The 24,640-nt window shown below is 41.0% G+C and overlaps 2 protein-coding genes and 1 non-coding gene across 7 annotated transcripts; all 3 read right to left on the reverse strand.

Moving 5' to 3' along the window:
- Positions 1-1,650: 1,650 nt before the first annotated feature.
- On the reverse strand, positions 1,651-14,120 carry zgc:152774 (uncharacterized protein LOC553526 homolog). 3 transcript variants are annotated; one of them, XM_034597160.1, is made up of 21 exons: positions 14,004-14,120; positions 13,844-13,916; positions 11,388-11,520; positions 10,460-10,680; positions 9,335-9,482; positions 7,905-8,058; positions 7,619-7,747; positions 7,275-7,394; positions 7,071-7,174; positions 6,638-6,769; positions 6,052-6,168; positions 5,310-5,387; positions 5,047-5,098; positions 4,576-4,931; positions 4,172-4,270; positions 3,469-3,475; positions 3,052-3,435; positions 2,476-2,639; positions 1,979-2,134; positions 1,899-1,942; positions 1,651-1,832 (listed from the first exon to the last, which is right to left on the reverse strand). In XM_034597160.1, coding segments are annotated over exons 1-20 (2,667 nt in total). In that variant the 5' UTR covers positions 14,043-14,120; the 3' UTR covers positions 1,651-1,832; positions 1,899-1,941. The 3 variants fall into 3 exon arrangements, with proteins under 3 accessions (XP_034453051.1, XP_034453052.1, XP_034453053.1); XM_034597161.1 differs by having other exon boundaries at positions 1,651-2,134; positions 5,047-5,086; XM_034597162.1 differs by lacking the exon at positions 4,172-4,270 and having other exon boundaries at positions 1,651-2,134; positions 3,052-3,475; positions 5,047-5,086.
- On the reverse strand, positions 8,880-8,952 carry trnak-uuu. The gene has a single exon. It is a non-coding gene; the product is annotated as a tRNA-Lys (tRNA).
- A 2,054-nt stretch (positions 14,121-16,174) lies between the features above and the next one.
- pmt (phosphoethanolamine methyltransferase) lies at positions 16,175-24,124 on the reverse strand. 3 transcript variants are annotated; one of them, XM_034598623.1, is made up of 12 exons: positions 24,081-24,124; positions 20,446-20,617; positions 19,846-20,001; positions 18,860-18,996; positions 18,528-18,679; positions 18,242-18,430; positions 17,654-17,743; positions 17,445-17,534; positions 17,243-17,365; positions 17,030-17,161; positions 16,580-16,696; positions 16,175-16,415 (listed from the first exon to the last, which is right to left on the reverse strand). In XM_034598623.1, exons 2-12 carry the CDS (start codon positions 20,604-20,606, stop codon positions 16,305-16,307), a joined length of 1,458 nt encoding a protein of 485 aa, XP_034454514.1. In that variant the 5' UTR covers positions 20,607-20,617; positions 24,081-24,124; the 3' UTR covers positions 16,175-16,304. The 3 variants fall into 3 exon arrangements, with proteins under 3 accessions (XP_034454514.1, XP_034454512.1, XP_034454513.1); XM_034598621.1 differs by lacking the exon at positions 24,081-24,124 and adding an exon at positions 22,363-22,525; XM_034598622.1 differs by lacking the exon at positions 24,081-24,124 and adding an exon at positions 21,929-22,157.
- Between the last annotated feature and the right edge of the window lie 516 nt (positions 24,125-24,640).

Genomic DNA, 24,640 nt, shown 5'->3' on the forward strand with positions numbered 1-24,640 from the left:
ATCAGCGGTCAACTACACGAGCAGGAGCCCGGGTGTGGAGGTCCTGCTGCGGGGCGGCAGGCTTTAAAGGCCGGTGGAGAGAGGGAGGGGAGCAGGGAAACTGGAGGCGTGTGTGTGTGTGTGTGTTTAGATTAGATGACCCGGGGGAGACAGGACATCTCACCAGAGCTCCAGAATAATGAGCTAATAAAACCCATGATCACATGAAACAAGGATGATTTCACATGTAACTGTTGGCTCCATAAATGTTACTTAATCCTGTTCGTATAGTTGGAAGCCATTCATGAAAATAACACGTGGGGCTGCTAGTTGTGAAAATAAACTCGGGTGTGATCCTGTTCCCATGAGTCACTGGGCATCTGAACAAAAATCTGTTATATAACGACTTCAGAACATGTAAAACTACATACTTGATAGAATATTTGAAAGTGGGAACGTTTTAATGAATGGAGTGCTAGCAGTTAACACTTGGATGACACCACAGGAGCAGTATGGAGGCATTTGATCTTTTTTCTTTATGTTGCTTTTAAGTTTGAAGAACTGGTCACCATTTACTTCAATTGTATTGGATTTGGCTGCAACACTGTTTACCCCGGAAACTCCAAAAGTATTTTGTGGACTCAAACACTTCATCCCTCCATCGGCATAGTGGTGAAATAATTAGTGAATTTTCATCTTTGGGTGAAATATCCCATTAATGGGTTGTAACAGATCTATAATTAATAAGTGGTCAGTTATTAATTATCCATCATAACATTTGTTACAATTTCAAAATCTCTCATAAAGTGTGTATTTAAAAGGTAGCACTCTTGTGGCTACTGCTGCTCTTGTCCAATATACAGAGTATGTTTTGTACCTATTGTATGATTTCATTCATCAGAGGGTTTATTCTGAGAGGTTGCAGTGTGAATACATATTCGTTATGATAATAACGATTCACGCATCTCAAGAACAGATAACAGCCTCCAATTCAGGGTCCTTTACTGACTAAAGACTCAAATGTCTGATAGCCTGTGAAGCCAGTTGCTAGAGAAATGGTGGTTCAAAACAAAAGTAGCAACAAACAGTAGATAAATAAATTGTAAGGATTTCAGAGGTCGACAAAATCACAACACAATTTCACTGTAGACGTGTGAGAGAACCATGTTTTATTACTTGCCTTGACTGCCACCTTATGGCAAATAATAGGTACCGCAAACCACGTTTTTTTTACTGCAGCGACAGTTTGAAAATATACATCACATGGTTTTAGTACAAAAAGCATTACTCTATGACTCTGACAGAATAATTTGACCACGTGTATAAAACTTATTAAAATATAAAAGTTAAATAGTTAAAAAAGCAGGGCGAACACACAGCAGCAGAATATCACAGTTTTTAAAGAAAACAAATTAAAACACAAGTTTAGATCAAGAAGTAGATGATAAAGTAGATGAGCAGCAGATATAATGTGGGAAAAAAGGCTGAATAGAAGTACAAGTCTGGTTGTATTTCACAACTTTGACCATTGTAGATGAGCAGCAGATATAATGTGGGAAAAAAGGCTGAATAGAAGTATAAGTCTGGTTGTGTTTCACAACTTTGGCCATTAAAGTTTTATAGTAATTATGGATAATATCATATTTTTGAGTGGGGATATCAAAATTTGTTCCAACAAGTTAAATTACAACTGCTCTTCTCTTTACATTCATGTTTACCACATATTTTTGTATTAGAAGGATTGTATACTTATATTTAATTGATGCGGTGCCCTTTCACAGCTAAATGTAATTTGAGGCACAGTGAGTAAATATAATAAAATTACATTCAAATATTATATTGCAGAGTTCGTCCATAAGCACCAGTAATGGACATTTTTATGTGAGAATGGCACAACTTTCCAAGTGAGACATATAATTGTTATTAAATAGCAGATTGGACTAAGTTTTATTTACCAGACTTTTAGCACAAATCTGCAGGATATAAGAAGAACAGTGATCATAGTTTCAGTGAGTTGACCTCTATGATCTGCTGCAGGATGTCGTCCACGTCCGTCGACTCCAGGCTGATGCCAGCGAGGTCCAGCTGAGGCAGCAGAGCCGTGAGAAGCACCACCATGTTGTGACGGACACAACGCAGATTCTCCTGAGCCGATCTGTTTGAGGATCAGCTTTGTTATTATAGCTGGAAAACCTAACAGGTTAATTCACTCAGATGTAACCCTGTGGGGGGAACATTACTTTTCACTCAACAAAAAGAACAAGACCCTGTAAATAAACATAAAGCATATGTCCTCAGTGTTTTTCGGAGAAGTGAGAGGTCAAAAACAGAGGAAGGCGTTAAAGAGAGAAGCTGGCATTCACACTAAGATTTGTGTGTGTGTCAGCAGGATTACACAAAAAGTGGAGATTTAGACATTTCCATTCTTTCTTAAAATAAAGCTAGTGGGGCCTGTGTAGTTAACTGTATGTGTTTGTCTGTGCAGAACATACACACCTGCTGTCTTCACAGGGCTCGCAGTCACCGACCCTCGTCTTGCTCTGAGCTTCAGTTTTCTCCTTCCTGAGTCTGCTCTGCTCGTGCTGCTCCCTCAGTCCGCACACCGCCCCGTGACCCTGGACCGGCAGCGTGAGGGCCGGGCGGCTGGATGAAGCAGAGCTCTGGTGCAGAGGAAGGAGAGAAGAGAGACGTTTTCTGTTCGATGCTCATGCAGGATTACTGAGTCTGAGCATATTTAGACGAATAATTCTAATAAATTAAGAATAAAGCATTTTCTATCCTGGATCGACGCTAAATTCAGTATGATATTCTTAAGAGTAAAATAAAATGAGCATGTCACCTGATCTGTTTATAGGGGGTAACCCGAACAGTGTGAGTGAGGCTGCTTCAAAAATCATTCAAACTAAATCATGTCGTTGGGTATTTTACAATGAACAAACCACAAACTACTGCAGACACAGTAAAAACACTTCAAATTTATGAGACTTTCAATATAACTTTCGATTCCTATTGAGTTTGGTAACTGATCATCATAATAATGAACCTAAGATGTTGGATATAAACGCTGCTGACCTCAGCCGTGTCCATCTGGCAGCCGACCTCTCTGCTCGCCGGGGCTGCCATTGTGCCTCGAGACTTCTTTGTGTCTCGACCGAGAAGCTTCCGCAGCTCCTGAACCTCTTTCTCTAAAGCAGACAGTTTTTGTACTGTAGCCTCCTGCTCACTCTCTCTCAGATGCAGCGGCCTGGTCTGTGTGGAAGGGAGTGGGCGTGTCCAGGTGAGGTTAAGGGGGGTCTCCTGCCCTGTGTCACCTGGTTTCTCCATCCGGCAGCAACTGTCCTGATTGGTTTTCTCTGAGGAAAGTGTCTCGGACACACATGCTGGCTTTTCAGGGTTCACCTCCTCCGCCATGTTCTCTGAGTCAGGCGGTTGCTCCTCCCAAAGACCCGGCTTCCTCCTCACACTGTTAAATGAAAGTCCTGATTTCCTTTTGGGGCTACAAAGAACAAATACTCGTGAGATGTTGAAGATCAGAGCTGGGTGAAAATCATCTTAAATATATGCATATATATTTTTTGTGTTTACATTCGTGGGAAAGATTATCAATAACACTGAACAGTTCATGGGTTCTTTTTCATTGTCAAATATATGCTACTATTGTGTGATAATGCAGCTGAAAAAAGACCGTATATTTGTTACTGACACTACATTTATTTATAATCGAAAAATCGGTTACTTATTTTGTCTCTAGGCAGCGGTAACGTATATATCTAAAATGAATCAGTCAAATATTTAAGGGGCTAATTAACTAAATAACATAAAAAATGTTCTCATTACTTTTAAACAAGTGCAAATTAACAGTATTTTCTGACCTAACATCTACATAAAGGTAAAAAGAAACGTCTAAAATCATAGTTTAAAAACTGCTCCAGTTCTCAACTGCATTATCTTGACTGACAACACAACTATGTTATGAAGTATCTCAGTTTTTATTTGAAACTTAAATATATATACTTACAATGGCTAAAAGGTGGGAAATCAACATTGTAAAACTTAAAGGGTACTTTTGAGAATTTTTCTGAAGAATATACCAGTTGATTATTCTATAGTCTGAATTATAGACAGTATATAAAGATGGATGACACTTCCTCCCACTATCAAGAAATGAAGCCAAAATATCCCAAATACATACTCTGCCATGTTGTGCATTTGAAGCCAGAGTCTACGTATGGAGTCAGTTCCCACTGATACACGCACTCGACCAATCGGGTCACAGCTGTCAATCACACCCCTTTTTTATAGCAACAAACAAAATTAACAAATTAAAACTTACTGGATAAATGAAAACTTGAACAAACATCACTGCGATAAGACCAATAATGACAGATAAAGTCTTTGATAAAAATTTTGTTATGATGTGTAATTTACTTTTTCGTTTGGACATCATCTGCCAACACAGAGGAGGCAGGATTTACGACCTGCACTGCAGACAACCACCAGGTGGCGATCAAGACGCTTTGGCTTCACTTATGGGGAGCTGTCGTGTGGTTCATCTTTATATAAAGTCTATGGTTCTGAAGATACAACATATCTCACCTTAATGTGTCTGTGTTCTCCTCTTCTCTCTCCACTGTCTCCACATCTGCATCTTTCTTTCTGTCCGTCTCTTCACGTCCTTGTGAGATTTTCCCCTTGTCTTTCTTTCCCCTGACTCTGACAACGGACTTCTGTTTTGCGAGCGGGTGTTCGGCCGTCCCCCTGTTTTGTGTCTGTGCCTCATCACTCGTGTGTCTGTCTGTGTGATGATCTGTGTTTGTCTGATCGTCTTCATGTGTGTTTTCCTTTTTTTGGTATCGATCGGTCTGTGTAGAATGGTACGTGAGCTGAATTGGTTCTGATGAACAACGTGAGAGGATCTGGTGTTTTACCACTTGGTCCCGGAAGTCACACACCTGCAACACACACATGACGAAACACATTTAAAACACAAGTTCAGAAGTAGTAGACAATACAGAGGATCCTTTATGAGTGAGAAAAGTTTCAGTACAAGAAAAACTTTTCACATACCTCCTCTGATCTTTCTCTTTTTCTGCTTTTGGGATGGTCTCTGTAGGAAAATCACAACAAAATATAATCTAATAATCAGTAGAGGTTTAACTTGCTGCTGACATGATATCTGCAGTTCTTTGTATGGTGCTACATACAGCACTGCTTGTGCCTCAGTTCTAATAAGGTAATGGTCAATTACACAGATATATACATATACGTATATATATTTTGACACAGACACACGTACGTCTGTATGTTTGAGAAGAGAAATAGAAATGTACTGTTTCTTGTGGTTTTTCTGGTAGCTGGGTGAGAGCATCTCCTCGCTCTCCTCCCCTTCCTCCGGTGATGAGCAGCTTCTGAAAGACAGCAACACCTGATTTAGAAACTACAGAAGTTCAACACAAACCCTCACCACAGCCAAGCACACTCACACCCCCCCGCTGTCTGTTAGAGCACATGTAGATGCCTCGAGTCTTGTGGTCATTTATTTTGCATTGGAACTGCCTTGTGAGGTTGTGGCTCATGTTTGGCTTAAAATGTAGCGTCTAATCCTAAAGGGTCACTCGTGAACACAACTGACTGGTACCTTCCGTTTGACACTGACCTGGTAAATGTCACTGAATCGACTCCATGCACTCATAATGTAATATAAGCACTATAATGTAATTAGACACTTTATATAAGTCAAATGTGAAATTACTTTTTCCAAACATTACTGCAGTAAACAGTGTGGATAGTTTCCAGCTAGGAAGCAGCATCTTAATGATCTTTACAGGATTTATGTGTGGAGAAGAAAAACACGTGAAAATAAAAAAAACTCCTTTGTGTGTTTTCCACAAGTCCAACTGGAGCATCGAACACGAAGGTGTTTCCAAATCAAACCAATTTGACAATGATCTGATTTGTGAGCGGAGGGTTGCAATGGAGGGTGTTTAGTGTGTGTTTGTGTGGTTTCATCTGAACACGATCAGGGTCTGATGTAAACAGTGTACATTATAATGCAGGAGATCAGTTACGCACCTGTAACGTGGGTTTGGGTTCTGGCTGCAGTCCCACCTCTCAGGAACGTCACTGTAGTACCTCATAGGGACGCTGCGCCACTTCAGACACTCTTCACACTGGAGCCACTTGGGACCCCTGCCAACACAGACGTACACACAGAGGGGGCCTTTATTTGGGTGGTCCACTTTCAGAGAGTTTGACAGACTTTCAGATCCTGCTTTTGGAGAACTGTCTATTAAAGCAGTCAGCAGGTGGGATTAAAGGGAAAGTCCTCTCATGATGAATAAATAGTATTTTAAATGATCTCTTAATCTCTGGCATGACTTCCTCAAAAGTGTTTGGAGGTAAAAATAAACAGTTGCACTAACCCATTCATTTTAAAGTTCCTACCAGGAGATGCAGACTCTCTTTATATGTTACAGTATTACTACTTTAAGGGTTTATATACCATGAAGTGGTTTCATCAGTAATGTTTACAATTAAAAAGCAGATGGGGGACCAGATGATCCACATTCCAACACATGAACATACTTTAATAATAATAATTAGATCGATGCACCCTTCACAACAATAACAAATGACAACAACAACAGTCAACACTGACTCATCTGCGTCTTGCTCATCTTCTTTCTCTTCTCTGGAGTCGAGGGCTTGAAACTCTTCCTCTCTCGACATCTTCTCTGTCACCTCCTTCCAGTAGTCGTTGAGTTTTAGGCCCAGAGCACCGAGTGTGAGTCTTGAGAGGAGACAAAAGGAAAAGACATTGATTTAAAAAAATGTTTCTTGACAAGGCTGTTTCACTGAACAAAAAACAGATTGTGTGGCCAAGATACCTTGAAAAATACACTGATAATATCAAGATTTCCGCTTCTCTACGACAGAACACTCACATTTGATGTGGAAGCAAATCTAGCAAGAACTACATGAGTCATAACCCTGTAAATACAGTTTGTGGCATAATTTTCTGCTTTTGTCTGCTGTATGCATCAACTTAAGCACCAAGCTCTTGCAGACGTCTGACATTGTGTGTGTTGTACCTGTATTCTTTGGTGTACTCAAAGTCTTGCTTGTTGTGAGCAGGTTTGAGAAAGTTACACTCGATGATGCCGATGACGCCGACTCCTGCTCTTTGACCTGAACCCTGCAGAACATTGGGGAGTGAGATTAGAAGAGGAAAAGATCTGTTAATACTCAATATGGAGGGAAGCAGTTCACGCGTGTATTGAGATATGCAGCCTTACCTTCAGCTGGCAGCCCACTTTCTCATAGGCTTTAATGAGTCGGTTCTTGTGATACATCAGGATTCCATAGTGATCTTTGCTTTTTAGATTCAGCCCAAACGTCACTTTCACCTTCTCTTTCTGACACACATCAGTAAAGGTGAACAGTGCTGTAGTATTGCTTTTTGCTTCTTCTTGAGAAGAGATGAGAGCATGTGTATCAGACGACAAATATGAAAGTGATGTGACTAAATAAGATTTCTAAGACCCAAAACCCACATGACTTGGAGTTTGCATTTTCCCGTCTCTGACTCACACACACACTCACACTCACACACACACACACTCAGGAAGCAAAGGGATACACTGAAGTGGGGTTTGTACACGTCGTGCTCAGTGTGTATCAGCCTCTGCGACACCACCGTGGATATAATCTTCTTCCCCCTCAGTATGATCTGTATCCTTGGCCTCAGATACAAAATACTGAGATAGGCCTGAGGCAAACACAAACACACAAGATGTAAAAGTGAAAATAGAAATCTGTCGCTAATGTGTTTTATGGATTATTTGATATATTAACCAAACTTATACCACAACCACCATCACCTCTATTGTAGTGAACACACAGGGGATATTTGACCCTCGACTCACCTGGAGACTGAAGTGCATGTCGGGGATGTTCTGCGTGGTTCTCAGGGATCCACTGCTCCTCAGTCCCTTCTTCATCTCCTCGATCTGAATCTCAGGTAAACGGAAGTCACTCACATCCGTCTCAAAGTCGATCTCCGGCTTACCATCTTTGGCCCTTCAACATAATATCAAAGGAGGTAGGTAAACAATGAAGGGGTTTTGCCCAGTGACAGTATATAAAGATGGGTGACATGACATTGAAGCTAAATCATCTTGATCACCCCCTGGTGGCTGGCTGAAGTACATGTCGTAAACCATCTATGGATAAAATGTACTTTTACCCCGCCCCCTGGGGCGGGGTAAAAGTTTCGGTCAAGTTTCGGTTTGGTTTCGGTCATATTAAGAAGTTCTTATTACACAGATTTTCAAGTGTAATCAGCACAAGATGGCAGCCCCCATCTTGTGCTGATGACACAATACATTTTGGCTTCATTTTTGTACAGTGGTAGGAAGAAGAGACTTGGATCCATCTTGATATAAAATCATTCGTTTTGCTTTAAAATATTTGTGGCTGGCTAATCTTAATAAATGCAGCACAAAGTATTTGGTGATTCTGATCATTATACAACAGAGGTATGTAAAAAATAAAGCAGTAAAATAGAGTTTTACGAGATAATACCACTTCTTTAAAGGTTCAGTGTGTAGAATTTAGTGAAATCTAGTGGTGAAGTTGCAATTTGTACAATTTAGTACACACTGGTGAAAAACACACGATTATTTTATATTCAATATCTGCCAACAGATCCCTTTCACCTAATTCTTACACACTGAACCTTTACATTGTCTCTGATCTTCATATGAGGCTATGTATTTAAATGTATGCTTCCTGGCATTAATTTATCTAAAGGCACGATAGAACAAAAATCAGCTGCATGTTCACAAGATAAAAAAACACTTCACTGACACCACATCCGGGAAATCTGCCAAAGAAAAGAGCGCCCGAACAGGGACTTGAACCCTGGACCCTCAGATTAAAAGTCTGATGCTCTACCGACTGAGCTATCCGGGCTCCGCACGCACAGACAAATAAGTCTGTTATGAATGTGATACTGTACAAAGTCAACACTACCTATTCAAACATGTTCTCTAAAGATCACATGTTTGATCTCAGTTGTTTACTCTGTACAAAAATCAAAGTGTAAAATGACAATGTGTGATATACAGCATGATAATTAAAAAGCTTTTAAGGTGCTACTTGTGCTTGCTTTCTACCTTTGGACAGAGCTGTTTCCTTTCCGTTGTCAGAGGAGATTAAGAGAGAAGATGAAATAAATGAAGCTAAGCTAACTCCCTTCTTTGGACAAACTGTTTAACAAATTTTGAATAAAAGTTTAAACTACTAACACGCATGAGAAGAAAAAAAATGCTTAGAGCAACTGTGTGACTCCTACCTGCGGATGTTCCAGATTAATATCTTGGTGCCTTTTTTGGAGAGAATGGAGGCAAAGTGTGCCTGTATCTGCTCCTGGGTGCTGACGATAGAGTGTTGGAGAATGGCTGCCAGACTTGCCTCCGAGTCCTCGGTCAGCACCAACGACTGTGACTTTGGGTTTAAGGACCAATGTGTAAGATTTAGCGACATCCAGAGGTGAGGTTACACATTACATCCAACTGAGTCCCCCTCGCCTCACCACTTCCTTTACAAGAGTGTAAGAGATTCTGGAGATTCAGGAGCAGTACGGAGGCATTTTATATAGTTGTTTTTTTCCATTAAAAGAATCGGTCACCATTTACTTCAATTGTATGGGATTTGGCGCTTCCAAATTTTTTACCCCTGAAACTCCAAAAGTGTTTTGTGGACTTAACCCCTTCACCCACCACCTCCATCGGCATAGTGGTGAGTAGATAATGAGTGAATTAAAATGTTTGGATGAACTATCCCTTTAATGTTTTGTAACGGATTTACAATGAAAAAGTGGTAAAATATTGACATCACTTTAATTCAAATTGAATGGAGAAAATAAATGAACCAGTTCACTTTGTTAATTTTGTTGCCACTGTAATGTTATGCTATTACTACCAGCAAAATGAAGGTCCTCGCCATTCAAACATGATCATCAAAGGGAAATATCACAAATCATCCTGCAATCCGCCTCAGCTTCTTTTTCTATTGGTTAATGTTGTCTCAACTTCCTGCAATCGGCCTGAAAGTCCTATCTGTCAGTAATTTAAAAAAATCACACTACAAAGGATCTGAAAAATGATTTAGTTTGATCCAGACTGAAAACCACCTCTATCGGTCAGATTAATTTTGATCCCCGGTCTGGACCCTGGTCTGAGGCACTTTACACACCTGTTATATTGGTTCACACTAAACTGAAATGTCTGAAGGGCAAAAACCAAAAGAAGCAGATGAGAAAGGGCCAGGATATTCATTTGTTCAGCTCATTCAAGTCACCAGCCTGATCATGGTATTGATGGTTTACAGTAATGACCCCAAGAGAGATATGCTGATGAAACAAACACACACTCAGACTCCCACTCTTTGTAATGATTCCCTCATTCTTAAAGGATATTGGTTTGTTGGTTGAAGGGGACGATGGGCACAATAATGGCCTGGGCCTTGACATTTTCCAGGTAGGTCTGAGACAGCATTCCCACCGACTGGCAGCCACCGTTCTTGGTGAAGATGAGTGCGTCGCGGCCCAGGCGCATGGAGCCAGACTTGAAACCATTTCCGTACAAGCCGATGGCCTGCAGACTGGCTTTGCCTGAGCCCTTCTCTGTAAAACCAAAACTGAACACAAAGGTGAAGGGGAAAGTGAGGAAAGTGTGCACTGGTCTGTAGTTGGTTATTTTTCATGGTAGAACATGTTAACCTTTTTCGTTTTAATTATATATATGAAGGATTAATGCCATCATAATCCAAATTCATGCAACAGTAGTAATTGATTCATCAACCTAACCTGTCTGTGATAATGTAGTGACCTGTTTATGTGTGTGAATTGTGGGGCCGTGGGAGAATGTGTTGTCTTTATGAGTGTAGTGGGAAATACCTGACACGCTTTGTGGTTAATATAAAGCTCAGCATTAATTCAATCAGGAAGACCTTCCCCCATTCAATTCAATCTCAATTATCTCACTCTCTCTACGCTTGTTGATCAGCTGATTGTGGGCGTCTTAAATGAGCAATCAGATTCTGCCACAGTCTCCTCAAGCCAATCATGCGGCTAATGTCAAACTTTAAATCCCTTCTCCTCTCTTCCGTAGTCAGCCGTCATTAAGTGATGCGCATAGCCCCCCCTCCACCCCAATCTCCTCTAGTCTTCAGCAGAATCATCATCACCTTATCTAGACCCTAAACCACCATGAATGAATTATAGAATAAGGAACAATACGACTGTTTTGTGACAATGTACAAGAAAACATTTCGGATGCACCATACTTTTCATGTGTTTTGTTTTTTTCCATTTGCATGTTAACGTGATGGGAATGTGCACGTACCTGAGCATCTTGTGCAGTTTGTTGGGGGTCATCCCGCTGCCATTATCAATGAACGTCAGACAGAGGTGACCGGCATCTTCAACTACATCTATCCAGATCTGTTTAGCAGTTACACCAGGATCTGATGCATTGTCTGTAACATGTGAGAAACAAACATCAACAGTGGAAGTTTGCATTTCCATTTCCAGTATGCATGGCCCTATCTGCTAAATTTAGAAGTTGGCAACAGGGGTGGCAACACATTATAATGTCTCCACCTTCTGTCACTATGAAGGTCAATTAGTAAGAGGTGGTAAAACTGGCTTTCATTTTATAGTGCACAGGGTGTGAGAGCTTCTAGATCATTCAGATGTTTATACTTTGATATGGTTATTTTTTTCACCTCTGTGCATTGGTATGTTTTTTAGCAGAATTACACCAAAAAAAAACAGTGAGCTTACATTCACAAACTTGGGGGGAAAGACAGAAATCATTCTTTGACATTTTCATTTATTTCCCTGGGATTAATTCCTGGATTTTGATAAAAACATAAATCATGCGTACTTAGAGAACTATTATCTATGAGTGTGTGGAATTTGGTGCAGCTCGAATTGAGGGGAATGTTGGGTCTCGTTGGAGGTTTGAGTTCTACTGAGTGCCATTTTGGTTAAACTTCACACAGAATTGTTTGGAGTCCCTGGTCACATTAGGGTCTGTTGATGTAAAACTGATGTTAGTAACCATGTGACCATCCTTATGATGTGCTCCCATAAACCTCCATCATGGGAAGCTGTTGGGGGACTGAAGTCCAGCAGAGTTCCAATGTTTAGCAAACTTCCAACATTTATTGTGTTTTGCTTTGATTCAGAAAAGAAAGAGCCTCAATCGATTTCCTTTCAGGATGAAAAAGGGTTTGATTTTCATTGTCTTAAACAAAAGAAAAATAAACCAAAGCAGTGTAGATATACGAGTCAATGTCCAGTGAGTAGGCAACAAGGTGGCCTGCTCTCCATGCCATACATGAACCAATGGCTCCATAGCCCTTTTCTTAAGGTTATGTCCTGTTTTGATCTCAACTGATACAAAAAATTCAACTCCAACATTTGTAAATAGAGTAAGACCAGCAAAGATACTTTCCACAAGACAGCTTGGCTATAAAAGGGTTAGACCACCGATAGAATCCTGCCTCTAGATTGGCATTATTCCTTGAGAGCCATCTTGAATTTGGAAGACGAAGACCGTGACCTCTGCCAACCAGCAGTTGGTCTTTGTGCAGATCCAGCTCAGTCAGATTATTTGATCTGTGGTCGCTCATACATTTTATTGGGTGGAAGCTTTCCTTACTGCAAAGAGCTGTCAGACCCGACCGCCTCCTGCTCCGATGGCCAAGTCAAAGTTTCTATGGATTGTGTCAGTCACCACAGCAGGTAGGTGGTCGTCTGCAGTCTTTAACAATGTGTAACAAGCACATCCTTGAGAAAGTGGATGTATTCCCAGTGGAACTTCTCATTTCTCTCAAACTGCTCTTTAATCTTAATCTTAACATTTTAAGAATGATGCACTGCTTAGCAACACATCAACTGTTACACAGGTATGTGTGACAGTGAACTAGCATACACACCGCTCAACCAGGAGCCTGAACCTGGAGCAGCTACATTCCATTTATTACTTATTGTGCTTTTACCAGCAAAGCATGTCAAAACCAACCTCTGTGAAAAATATAGGAGGCTAGTTACGGCAGGAATAGTTAAAGAAATGAAGACCAATGTATATTAAAGTATGATAAAGATTCACCACAGAATCCTTTAGCGGGCACACATGGGTACCTTTTACACGTAAACCTGCTACAAAAGGTTATTGACTTCTTTCCTATTTCCAGTAGAGTTTGCCTTTCTGTTTATTTCCCTCGGAGCGTCATAACTCTGAGTCTAACGCGCCTAACTCTGCACTCTGTGTTGTACAACAGTGCATCTGCATATATACACTCTCTAGTCCTTCCTGCTAAAAGGCAGCAGCCAACGGGAGGTCAGCACGTCTGAACTAATGCGAGAGGGGCCAATAGAGAGGAGGAATGACAACGCTCACAAATCATCCAGTGAATCTTAAGTACAACTGAAACCTAGACTCGACATCTGAGAAAGAGAAAGGGTGAAGATACAATCAAACCTGACCACGCTTTTTGGAGTTAGTATATTATTTTCGGTGCATAGAAGCATACACACAATTGAGCGGACTTCTCATGACTTTACAACACAGTCACGACTGTAATAAGCCTGTGAAGTGTTGAGGACAGTTGCTGACAGACTGTGACAGTAACCAAATTACCGAGGGTGTGACAGAGGAAGTGCACACGTTTCACATGCGCATCAACACAAAGAAAAGTTAACAGTGTGCGTCACAGCAGAAGAGTTCAGGAAGTGAAACAATGAAAAGCTGCAGGTGCACAGGAATAAACGCGCACTTCGTCACGTATTTACCTATTAACTCTGCCACCGCGCTGAACGGCCATGTGTGACTGGTGGAGTTGCTGTTCAGGAAGGAAGGGCTCATCTGAAAAACACACGGAAACAAGTTGCTCAGTTTGTATCATCCGTCAACAGGCATCGAGTTATTTCATCCGAACTCTGAAATACGCACAGAACTCAGACGAATCCCATGTTCGCTCAGCCTCGACATGATGAGCTGCGACCGAGCGCGTAGCTGCTGCGGAGTGAGGGGTTAGTGCGCACAGGGAAACGCGACTGTGGGCGTGACACAGACAGACACACACACACACACACACACACACACACACACACACACACACACACACACACACACACACACACACACACACACACACACACACACACACACACACAGACAAGTAAACATGTTCAACAAATACACCATGGCTTGGATCTTCAGGGCATTTTATTCATATAGTGGCTATTACTTACTCTCCACTTTTACCAGTAACATTGAAAAGTAACGCATGTTAAATCATACAATCCATTACAATCCACAGTGTATCCATGATATATGCACTTAATGCTGAAATGAACCATTCTGCATAATCAGTCATTTTGTAGTTGAGGTTCATACTTCTCTTTTTTGTAAGAAGGGGGCATGTTCGAGTGCTTCAGTATTGCTGTTGTGACTTCTTCCACCACAAAACACCTCCTAAGGCTTTTTGCTGAGAAAAGGGCTGAGCTGTGAACTACCAACCTCACCAGCTTTGTGAATAGAAGTGTAATAAAACTTGTGACACGTGATTAGGGTAGGTTCGACACAAGAGAAATTGAATGACGTGCAATATTTGGACAGTTAGATAATAGTAAAGAAAGTGAAGGCAGGACTTTAAAAATTGAGAGATGTTCAAAGGAAGTCTTTTGCATTCATTCTCACCTCGTGCCTGAGGGCAAACTGCGAATGTAGACTATACACGTCAGCAAACAAGCGAGCCTGTCACAAGTACAAGTCTGACAAGTTTGGAAACTTTTGACTGTTTTTGCAAAATCGGTTTGAATAACTTACCGCTGAAAGAAAAAGTATGTGAACCCTGTAGGAATTTCTGCATTAATTGCATTAAATTAAAAGTGTAGACAAACAACTGCAATCGAACAAGTCACACACAATTATTAAGTGTCTACATTGACAGTCACGTGCTGGTGATAAAAGTAAGTGAACCCTTGAATGGACTGGTTGAACCTCTTTTGGAAGCAATAACCTCAAACAAGCTCTTCCAGTAGCTGCTGATCAGACCTGCGCGACGTTCAGGGAGGACTTTAAACCAATTCCTCTTTACAGAACTGCTTCAACTGTTTGCTGTGAACAACTCTCTTGAGGTTATTTAAAAAATATGGCATATTTGGGGAACTGATTTGCATGTTTGTGAAATTTGGTGCAGAGGTATATGATGTACTGAGGGCCATTCTAGATTCAAATCATTGCGTAGTAGATCTACTGTGATGCATCCTGTGGGGGCTGGCTGACAGTTACCTCCTAAGACAACTCAATAAACTTAATCAACTTGTAATTTAAGAGGGACATTTTTATTTTACACGCACCAATCTCAAAAGTAGGTAAATATCATATGGGAGAACAGCGGTTTCCTCTGTTGTGTCCTGATTGACACCGAACCCGTTTGACCTCGTGAACAAAGACGTTAATGAGCTCTAATGATTCCTTCAAGCCTTCAGCTTTATCACTGGGATGTAGGGAGGGAAGCCACTGAACTGTCTCCATTTATACTTTATCTGTGGACTGATATCTAAACTAAATACTGTCCCCATTTCCATTTCTAAATGAGAAAAAACTAAAGCAATGCATTTCATCAAACTAAAACATAATTTAATAAATACTGCAGCACAAATACTATTAGATAAATGAAAATGGAACATTTTCTCACTAACATGATTATATTAACAATCTCTATAAACAGATCCTGGGGGTAGGAAGCCCTCTGGTGTGTAGGTTTTGGTTGCTCACGGGTACACAGTCCTTCAAAAGAAGTGGAACACATGAAATGCATTGGCTATCAGCTTGTTAATATATCTGCGTTCATATGCAGACACTGTGCAGATAAGAGAGAGACAGCTGAAATGTAATCTGGACCTAAAACACACAAAAAGAATCACCGTTTTGGGTTTTGTGTGGAGAAATGTTTGACTTGTGTGGACTCATTGGACTATAAACAATGTGTGGTGAATGGATAACGGAGTCTTGGCCGTATATTGACGATTGGCAAGATTCAAATTCGATCATTCAGCAAATGAACTGTTTAAAGTGCTTCTGTAACATTCAGGTTCAAAACACACTGCGTGATTTTTCATTCATTTTATTCCTCAATCATTTTTAAGAAAACAAGGAGCTTCCCACAGAAAAGAAGAATAGACAATAAGAAAAGATTAGAAATGTTCATTTTACTTTGTTTTATTATCTACTCCATGTCATCACTCAAACCTTTGTTGCATAAAATAGTCCCCATCGTTGATCTCCAGTGTTGGAACGTTCCAGTTTTTCCCTCCACCCTTTCACTATTGCAAAATAGTCCTCTTCAGAGAATTCCTGCAGGCAACACAGGGAGGTGTGATGAGCAGCCAGCCAAAGAATTCAGGAAGGAATTTAGGTTTTCATTAAGTTGATGAATAAAGAAAAGTTACATGTGCAAGTATAACTGTGTGATGTTGACAAGATTTCTGTGTGTGTCTAAGTGTGCAGTGCACATTTACCTCGATGAATTCATCCTTGATGGCCTCTGCTCTCTGCAGCTCTGTCTTGATCACACGGATGAACTGGTCTGTTCGGTCTTCTGCCCGAACGCTGCAGAAACCAGCTTCTTCAATGAACTACAGGAGGAGACAGTATAAGGTTTGGCGGTGAGGAGGGAGAAGCACCACCAGCTGATGGATGTAGTTACATCATAGCGAGTTCACATTCACAGTAGGAGCTTTCTGCACAGGAGAAGACATTTTATTGAATTTCACAGCATATATGATGAAGAGCAAAACAAACACCCTTCAAAACCCAAAATGACATCGGAAGATTTACACTTTTTACTTTGGACATAAATTGACCATCAGTCAAGAGAAAACGAATCTCATCACATATTGGCAAAGAGAACCAAGGGCTAAAGGACTTTTCATCCTTCCACTATGTATAAGTCTGCTCTGTGTTTTTACCTTGCCATACTGTGAGGGTGTATAAAGGACGTAGCCTCTCTGTTGGACGTAGGCCTCGAACACTGGTGTCCAGGGCTTCTCCCCACAGCAGTAGTCACTAATGAGCAACTTCCCTCCAGGTTTTAACCAAGACTGGAAATAGAATAAAGTTAATTAAATAATGGATAAAGTGACAAAAAGGGATAAAAGAAATCTGTACATGAAAATGCTCACGTGAAAGCGTTTGAAAAGGGCCAGTTTGTCGTCTATGTGCAGGATTGTGTCTCTGCTGTAGATCACGTCGAAGGAACCTTCTGAGAACCTCCTCTTCGTGGCATCGGCCACTTCAAACTGGACCTGATGTAGAGCACATGCCATTACTGATTTATTTTAATCTTTAAAATGTTTAAACCAATAAGGGAACATTTAGACGTACTGATGGCAGCTTCTCATTGGTCGCCCTCTCCATGGCAATGTCCACCATGTTGTCTGACAGGTCCAGTCCGAGCACTTCAACACCAAAGGTCTACAAAGTGACATTATCATCGCCATCATTACAGTGCTTACAGTTAATCTAAACATGACAGCATCCCTTTGTCATCATTACTAGTCTCACCCTTACTATCCCAGAATTCTTGGTTCTACCTTTGCCATGTAGAAGTCTCCTCCTCCGATGCCACAGCCAATATCCAGAACCTTCTGTCCAGGCTTTAGGGTCAGCAGGTCCACAAACTCCTGTCAGCACAAGTTGTACACACATTTAAGTTTAACCAAACCACACTGTGCATCTGTATAAGCCTCAGGTATCTCCAAGGATGATGATGATTAGCATGCACAGTTTGAAGTGTAGGTTTTATACTGGAGGGTTGATCTCTGTTTAATTTGTTCACAATGTAGTAACAAAAAATGTAAGAACTTAATAATGTACAGTAAAATGCAATAGTATTATCTGATATGCAGGAATTCTAAAACAGTAATAATTTCTTATGTCATTAGTCATGGAAATGTACCCGTAATAATGCTAAATAAAACACTTTGGCACATGTCTGAAGTGTCTTTGGCTCAAGTAGACTGATGTGGCAGGGAAAGAATGCGCACTAAAGAAAAAATGTGACACTGATGAAGCTGCTATGACAAGGGCCAATTCCCCTTCTGTGGCATATGTTTGATAAAAAGAATGCGATTGATTCCTTCCAGACAGTTTCTTTGGTTTTGTCCAGACTTATTTCCCACCTTGGTGGTGCTGGGGCCCCCTGTGCTGACGTAACCAGCTCCAAACATCTTCTCGTAGCGTAGGATACCGCGGCTGGTGTACTGCTGGTTGTCCAGGAAATGCTGGAAGGTGCAGAATCCGTTCTGGGTGTTTGAGGAGCGAGTAACCTTCTCCAGCAGCCAGCAGATTTGATTGGGATTGTTCTTCATCTGGAATAGGAGGACATCAAACCTCAGACACTGCTATGTCCTTCTATTTCATAGTTTGAAACTTATTTGACATTTAGTGAGATTTGTATTACGCTACCTCAATATAGGCTTCGACTTTCTTTTTCATCACAATGTCAAAACCAAACGTTTTGCTGCCCTCAGCCTCCTCTGCTTGTACCGATGATACCAGGTAGCTGTACTGTGCCTCAGTGCGGTAGCAGGTGGGGTTGAAGTCCCTCTTGCTGTCACCTTGGTAGAAAGTTATGGGTTAAAGGAAATCATTCCCATTATTGCATTTGTTGAGAAAGGAGATAAATGGTTTGATTGATTATGTCGTGAAAAGTCGATATCTTGACTGCTAAACTCTCTTACTATGAATTTTTGAATACTGTTTATGATGTAAGAGGGATATTAATATTAGTTAGGTACCTGATCGGTGGTTGCAGGACTCTCTGAAGAAAAGAAAGCCACCGGGCCGCAGCCAGCCCAGCATCTTCTTCACGAAGCACTTCAGCTCCTCGTCACTCAGGTACATCAGCAGCCAGTTGGAGAAGATGAAGTCAATGCTGAAGAGAACATTGAATGCATCAGGAATATTTAATTCATATGGATTGTTTTTATTTCGATATATGTTTATGTTTACATTTAACGTTAATTTTTTGTGTTTTATTGCATCTAGTGCATCAACAGTTGTGACACATTTTTTCAAGACTGATAGCACTCTAACAACCTGGTCTGGTCACTTCTGCCAAATTAACATGGAGGAAAACCTTGTTTTTCTTGTGCCTCTTATTTGTATGCGTCAAGTGGACCTACGCACCTTTCCCAATGATCATCAAGTGGGTTTTTGACAATTATCATGAATAGTGAAAAGGTCCAACAGGAGAGAATGTCAAGTATTCAGGTGATTAAGAGCAGCAAATACCAAAATAATGATACTGGTTTGGAAAGGATGGGTAAAAATGTTAAGTAGTCATTAACAACACAAGTATGAACACAAGTAAACTAAAGTTCAAAGTATTTTTCTTTTACCTGAATAAAGCAGATGAAGTGATTTCAATACTGAGTTTAGAAAAATCTTGCCATTGAACTCAATGATCAATGAACTCTGGTCTCCGTTCATTTGACAGTTCAAATAGTAAATGTGACATGAACCCATCAAATATCCACAAGGGTCAACCTCATGGTGGAGCTAGAGGAAAACTCAGGCACTCATCTAACCCACCTTTGTCCTCTGGGGGCCATGAATATCTGCATGAAAAATGTCAATCCCTTCAATAGTAAGTATTTCAGGCCGAACCAAAGTGGTGGACCGATCACGCAGTCAGCAACATCACCATTCATACAGCCACAGTGCTGTCATGGCTAAAATATGAAATACAATGTCAGGTAGTCACACATATCTTAACACGCACCTGTCTTGGGGGATATCCAGCTTTGTGACGTCAGCTTGGATGAAGGTGGCGTTGTTATGGTGACCATTTTCCTGTCTGTTCCTCTCCACAAAGCTTTCCATGAAGTCCACAGCCGTCACATGGGCAGCCTTACTCAGCAGGTGGGTGGTGTAACGACTGGAAAGGCACATCAGGATTATATCTATGCAGCTACATTCATAAAGTACTCTTCAGTCAGAACAATAAAACATTTGAAAATGACCATTCTTTAATGGAGTGTTAAATCTATCAAAGAACTGACTTGTTCCACTTCTTGGATAGAAATAAAGCCAATTTTCCCAAAGTCCCAAACCCTTTTACACCTGTCACACTTAACACACTTTATTGTTATAGTAGAGTGAGAGACATTTAGGCATTACAGATTGAGTAGGTGGCTTTATCTCTTTTTAAGAGGACAGCATCACTGGCTCTTGTTTAACAAGTTTTTCCAAGGAACATTGTCATGTCTTCTGTTGAAATCTGGAGACTCGTTCTCTTTTGCCACAGGCACCTACATTAAACAGAAACCTGCTCACACACATCCACTGTACTACGAATGGCTGAATGCTCCCCTATGCTCACCCGATGCCAGCTCCCAGCTCCAGCACTCTGCGCCCGCTCAGGCAGGGCAGCACTGAGAGGATCTCAGGCAGCTCCTGCTCAGTCAGCTCCCGGGCACGAGAGTCTAGCATCATCTCCTCCACCGTGGCGTCCTTAGAGTGCTCTTTCCAAAACTCTGTCATGTTGCTACGGACTGTGAAGCACAAAAGGGGTCGGTTCAGTGGTGGTTGGCGAAACGTTATCTCATCAATTTGAATATATTTACAAGAACAAAAAGGTGACGACCGGGGGGAGGAAGTTTCTTACTGCCTGACTGGTCAAACAGAAACTAAACAAGACTATGCTTCCATACCAAGACGGTAATGAGATGGTAATGGCATGTAAATACATCTAGAAAAGACACCAGTAACAGTGCTGTGACTGTGAGCTTCTTATTGTTTAGTTAAGAGCAGATAACCGACACTTCTGAAGTACAAATGTATGTGATACTAAAGTGTAAAATTGGACTATAACCAATCGAAGGTCCCTGTGCATTAAACCAGTTTTAATTCATTTCAGATAACAATGTTGTAAATGCAAACACATAACGGGGAATAAAAGCAATATTTTCTTTCCTGTTTTTTTCTGGGATATGTGGGAAAGTTAGCGCCTTGATCATCCATCAAGGAGTTCAGAAAAACAAAAGATAATTATGTTCATCTTCAATTCAATATATCTGACATAAAATGTGCATCCAAATAAGAAGCAACAGGTCATGTCACTTGACTTCAATTTAAAAGTGACATGTTACAGAGATTCGTGTTAATTCATAACTTTTGAAAAAATTGTTTTTGAGATCATGTCTGGTTAACCATTAGTCAAACCCAGTGAAGCAATCTTAAACCAATACTCTGATGTGGCACATCTAAAGCTCCTGTCCCAGAATTAATCTGTCACACTTGTTGTCTATGACAGTGTGGGATGTTTTGCATACTTTTGTAAATAGAGCATGTAAAATGGAACTACTTGGATTGTCAAAAAGAAGATTAATGCATTAAATATGTAGTTAAATCCCTTAAACTCTTAATGACAACAACTTGTGAACCAGCAGATAACACATTTTCGGCTCCAGGAAATGATGCAACCCTGTTCAACATAAATGTAACTTAAACTTCCCTGATCTTACACCAACGGATAAACACACCAGGCTGAGTTGACAGCAGCAAAACAAACTGAGCCCTGGAACCTTAAACCCTCCAGTAAACAGATAACTGACATGGATACATACCAGGCATTTTTGAACAAGTGCAGGTTAACACTCAGACAAACAGTTGACAGCTCCAGTTAAACCAACTGACACATTCCAGCTCGCACTGCACAGCGGGATTAACAACAGAACCGCACAAAACAACGTGGCAGCTCCAACTGGATTCACCCAAACTTTTGGCGTCATCAGTTGCATCAGCTGCTTTCAACTCACGTTTCAAGGAAATCAATCACAACCATGTTATTACCCTGATCATACCTTTCTCCACGGGGACATCTGGTTGATCTGAATTCATTGTAAAATGAGAAATGATCTACAATAGCCGTTCAGTGGGGAGATGAAGTAGACTTGATGCCAGGCGGGTTACAGTGGGGGACCTGTGCGTAGCAGAGTGCGGGCTTCACGTGGTGCGGGAGCCCTTTAAATAATATAAGGACGGTGGCGCGAGAGGAGGTGGTAGCCAGGTATGAAACTGTCCATTGGGGAGCGCGCAGAGTTGGAGGTGAGGGGAGGGGGAGTACATGAATAATCATGACGGGACAAAGGTCTGAACACTGTCAGGGGCACGTCCATGGCGGGGGGCATCCCCAGACAACGTGCGCGCGCACACACACACACACACACACACACACACACACACGCACGGGCTCAGAGGGGTGCGCAGATAGAGTGTTAGAGTAAAGTGCACTCACTCTGAAGGCTGGTGTTTATGCAGTAATGAGAAGTGGTGTGTTTCCCATGCAGACAGCCTCTCCCTCCCCGGCTCTCGGCTCTCTTGTCTCTCTCTCTCTCGCTCTCTCGCCTCGGTTGTGCTGACACGTTGGAAAACGCTGGTGCCATGCGCCGATTGCATCATTGCCTCGTCGCGCAGCGGCACATCCCAGCTGTTAAGGTGGAAGGCGGTGGCTGCTGTGGCCTGCGCGTGTTGACGGTTTTTTTATTATACGAGACCACACGCACGCGGTGCTCTTTTACGGCACATGGACGCAAAAGCCATATTTTGATATTGTGAAATGAAAACACTTCTCCAGGTGGAAGACATGTGAAGACACGGATGTTTTCATCGGACCTATAGTTAAACAGGCTAGTTGATACAAGCACATGAGGCCACAGATGCAATTACATCCTGGAATCGAACTGTTTTCCTAAGGCAGGTTTTTCAGGGAAGTACAACAGTGTTCCATGGGCTCCTATATGCAGAAGGACCCCCCCCCTATACGTAATGTGTGTTATACCATGTAGTAAACCCATAACATGTAATATAATTGCTTTTCATACGTGTTTAGGAATACTAAATATAGAACTGAAGCTTTACTTATACCACTTTCTCATAGGGCAACCTTAAAGGCTTCATAAGCTGTAGCCAAGAATTTTGGTAATAGTCAATACAAAGGCTAATAATCATAATAAAAATATCAATTCTTATAATAACAAATCACCATCATTATCATAACTATTTTTAGATTGGATATTAGTCATGAAAATGTTCTCTTGCTGCTGAGTCAACATAGACAATAAATGCCAACTCGTCTTTAAATCCACAGCTAACTTTGTTTATATAATTGTGCGTATATATAAAAGTTAAACAACTCTACAGGTGGTTTTATTTATGCATAGGTGGGGAAGATAGAGATGTAGCGGGTTGTCCACTGACCAGCGGGTCATGGTCGTTTATGGTCGTATATTTGTCAAGAGACTAGCATATATATGCTTGTCAAACCAAAAAGAAACGGTATTAAAGCCAGTACCTAAATATTGTTCTTGTACCTCAAAATTTGCTTCCTGATTCATGATAGTTCAACACTCACTCACACTCTCACACATTATATTAGATAAACGGAGAAGCATCTGCATCAGAAGTGTTATCTCATCCATCACAAGAAATGAACAACCAATGACAATCATTGAGTCTCTGTGGTCAGAGCATATCAGATTTTTTTACATTACCATATAAGAATGGATTAGACAGTGAGATAAAGCAGTAAGTAATGACTTTGTGCATTATGTGCTTGTGCGAGTGTTTGTTTTTTACTGTTGGTGTTTGACTTTTTGCACAGTTCCAACGTAACCAACATCCAAAGTTCAGTGTAACCAGACTGAGCTAGATGAGAGTGTGAGATGTCACAGAGTGTTCTGACACTTTTCGGTGCAGATAATGGTCCAGAAAGTCCCTAAATATGGTCATACAACATCAGTTCAAAGTACACTTATAAGGTCTGTTAATGTGAACACAAATAAAAACAGGAATATATTCAGGAGAGTGTCGCCAAGTCATGGATGTTAAACCAAAACCGCATCACGTAATGGTAACTCAATTGGTCACTGATTTGTTTACATATTGCACTGATTGAAATCTAGGTCATGTTGATGTGAGTTAGTCTCTGAGGTGGTGACGCGTGTTTATACTCACAGTGTATTTGACTTAGCTTCCGTCAAGTCCGTACAGCAGGGAATCAGAGCCCCATGTAGGGACGTGTGCTTCAAGCAAGCAAACAGGAAGAATTAGGATGAAGTATTATAGTATGAATGTGAATTAAATCCTGGAAACACCAAAACAGTCTCACCACAAACTTTGGAAGGATCGTGGACAAGAAATATTGCAAGTGTAGAGAGAAATACAAACGTTAACAAGTCAAAGCGCGTTCCTCCGCTAAGGCCCAACAGTCCCCTTAAATTCCCTAAAGCTGCACCAAATTGCACACTGAAAAATATCAGGTCCCTATGATCCCTGATTTTACAAAATCAAGATCCATGAATCATATATCCCTCTAAATCAGTGACAATGTAAGAAAACACCCTTTCTCCATTAAAGTATGAAAGTAAATAAAAAAATCCTGGTATGACAACAACATTTTGTGTGTTCCTCCCTGATCCATTCCACACCTTCCAGCAAGTTTCATGGATATACATAGAGTAATAGTCGCGTAATCCTGCCAAATTTTTACACTTTCATAGAACTAACTTTGCAAT

Source organism: Hippoglossus hippoglossus, chromosome 10 (assembly GCF_009819705.1).
Source record: "Hippoglossus hippoglossus isolate fHipHip1 chromosome 10, fHipHip1.pri, whole genome shotgun sequence".
Classification (NCBI taxonomy): Eukaryota; Metazoa; Chordata; class Actinopteri; order Pleuronectiformes; family Pleuronectidae; genus Hippoglossus; species Hippoglossus hippoglossus.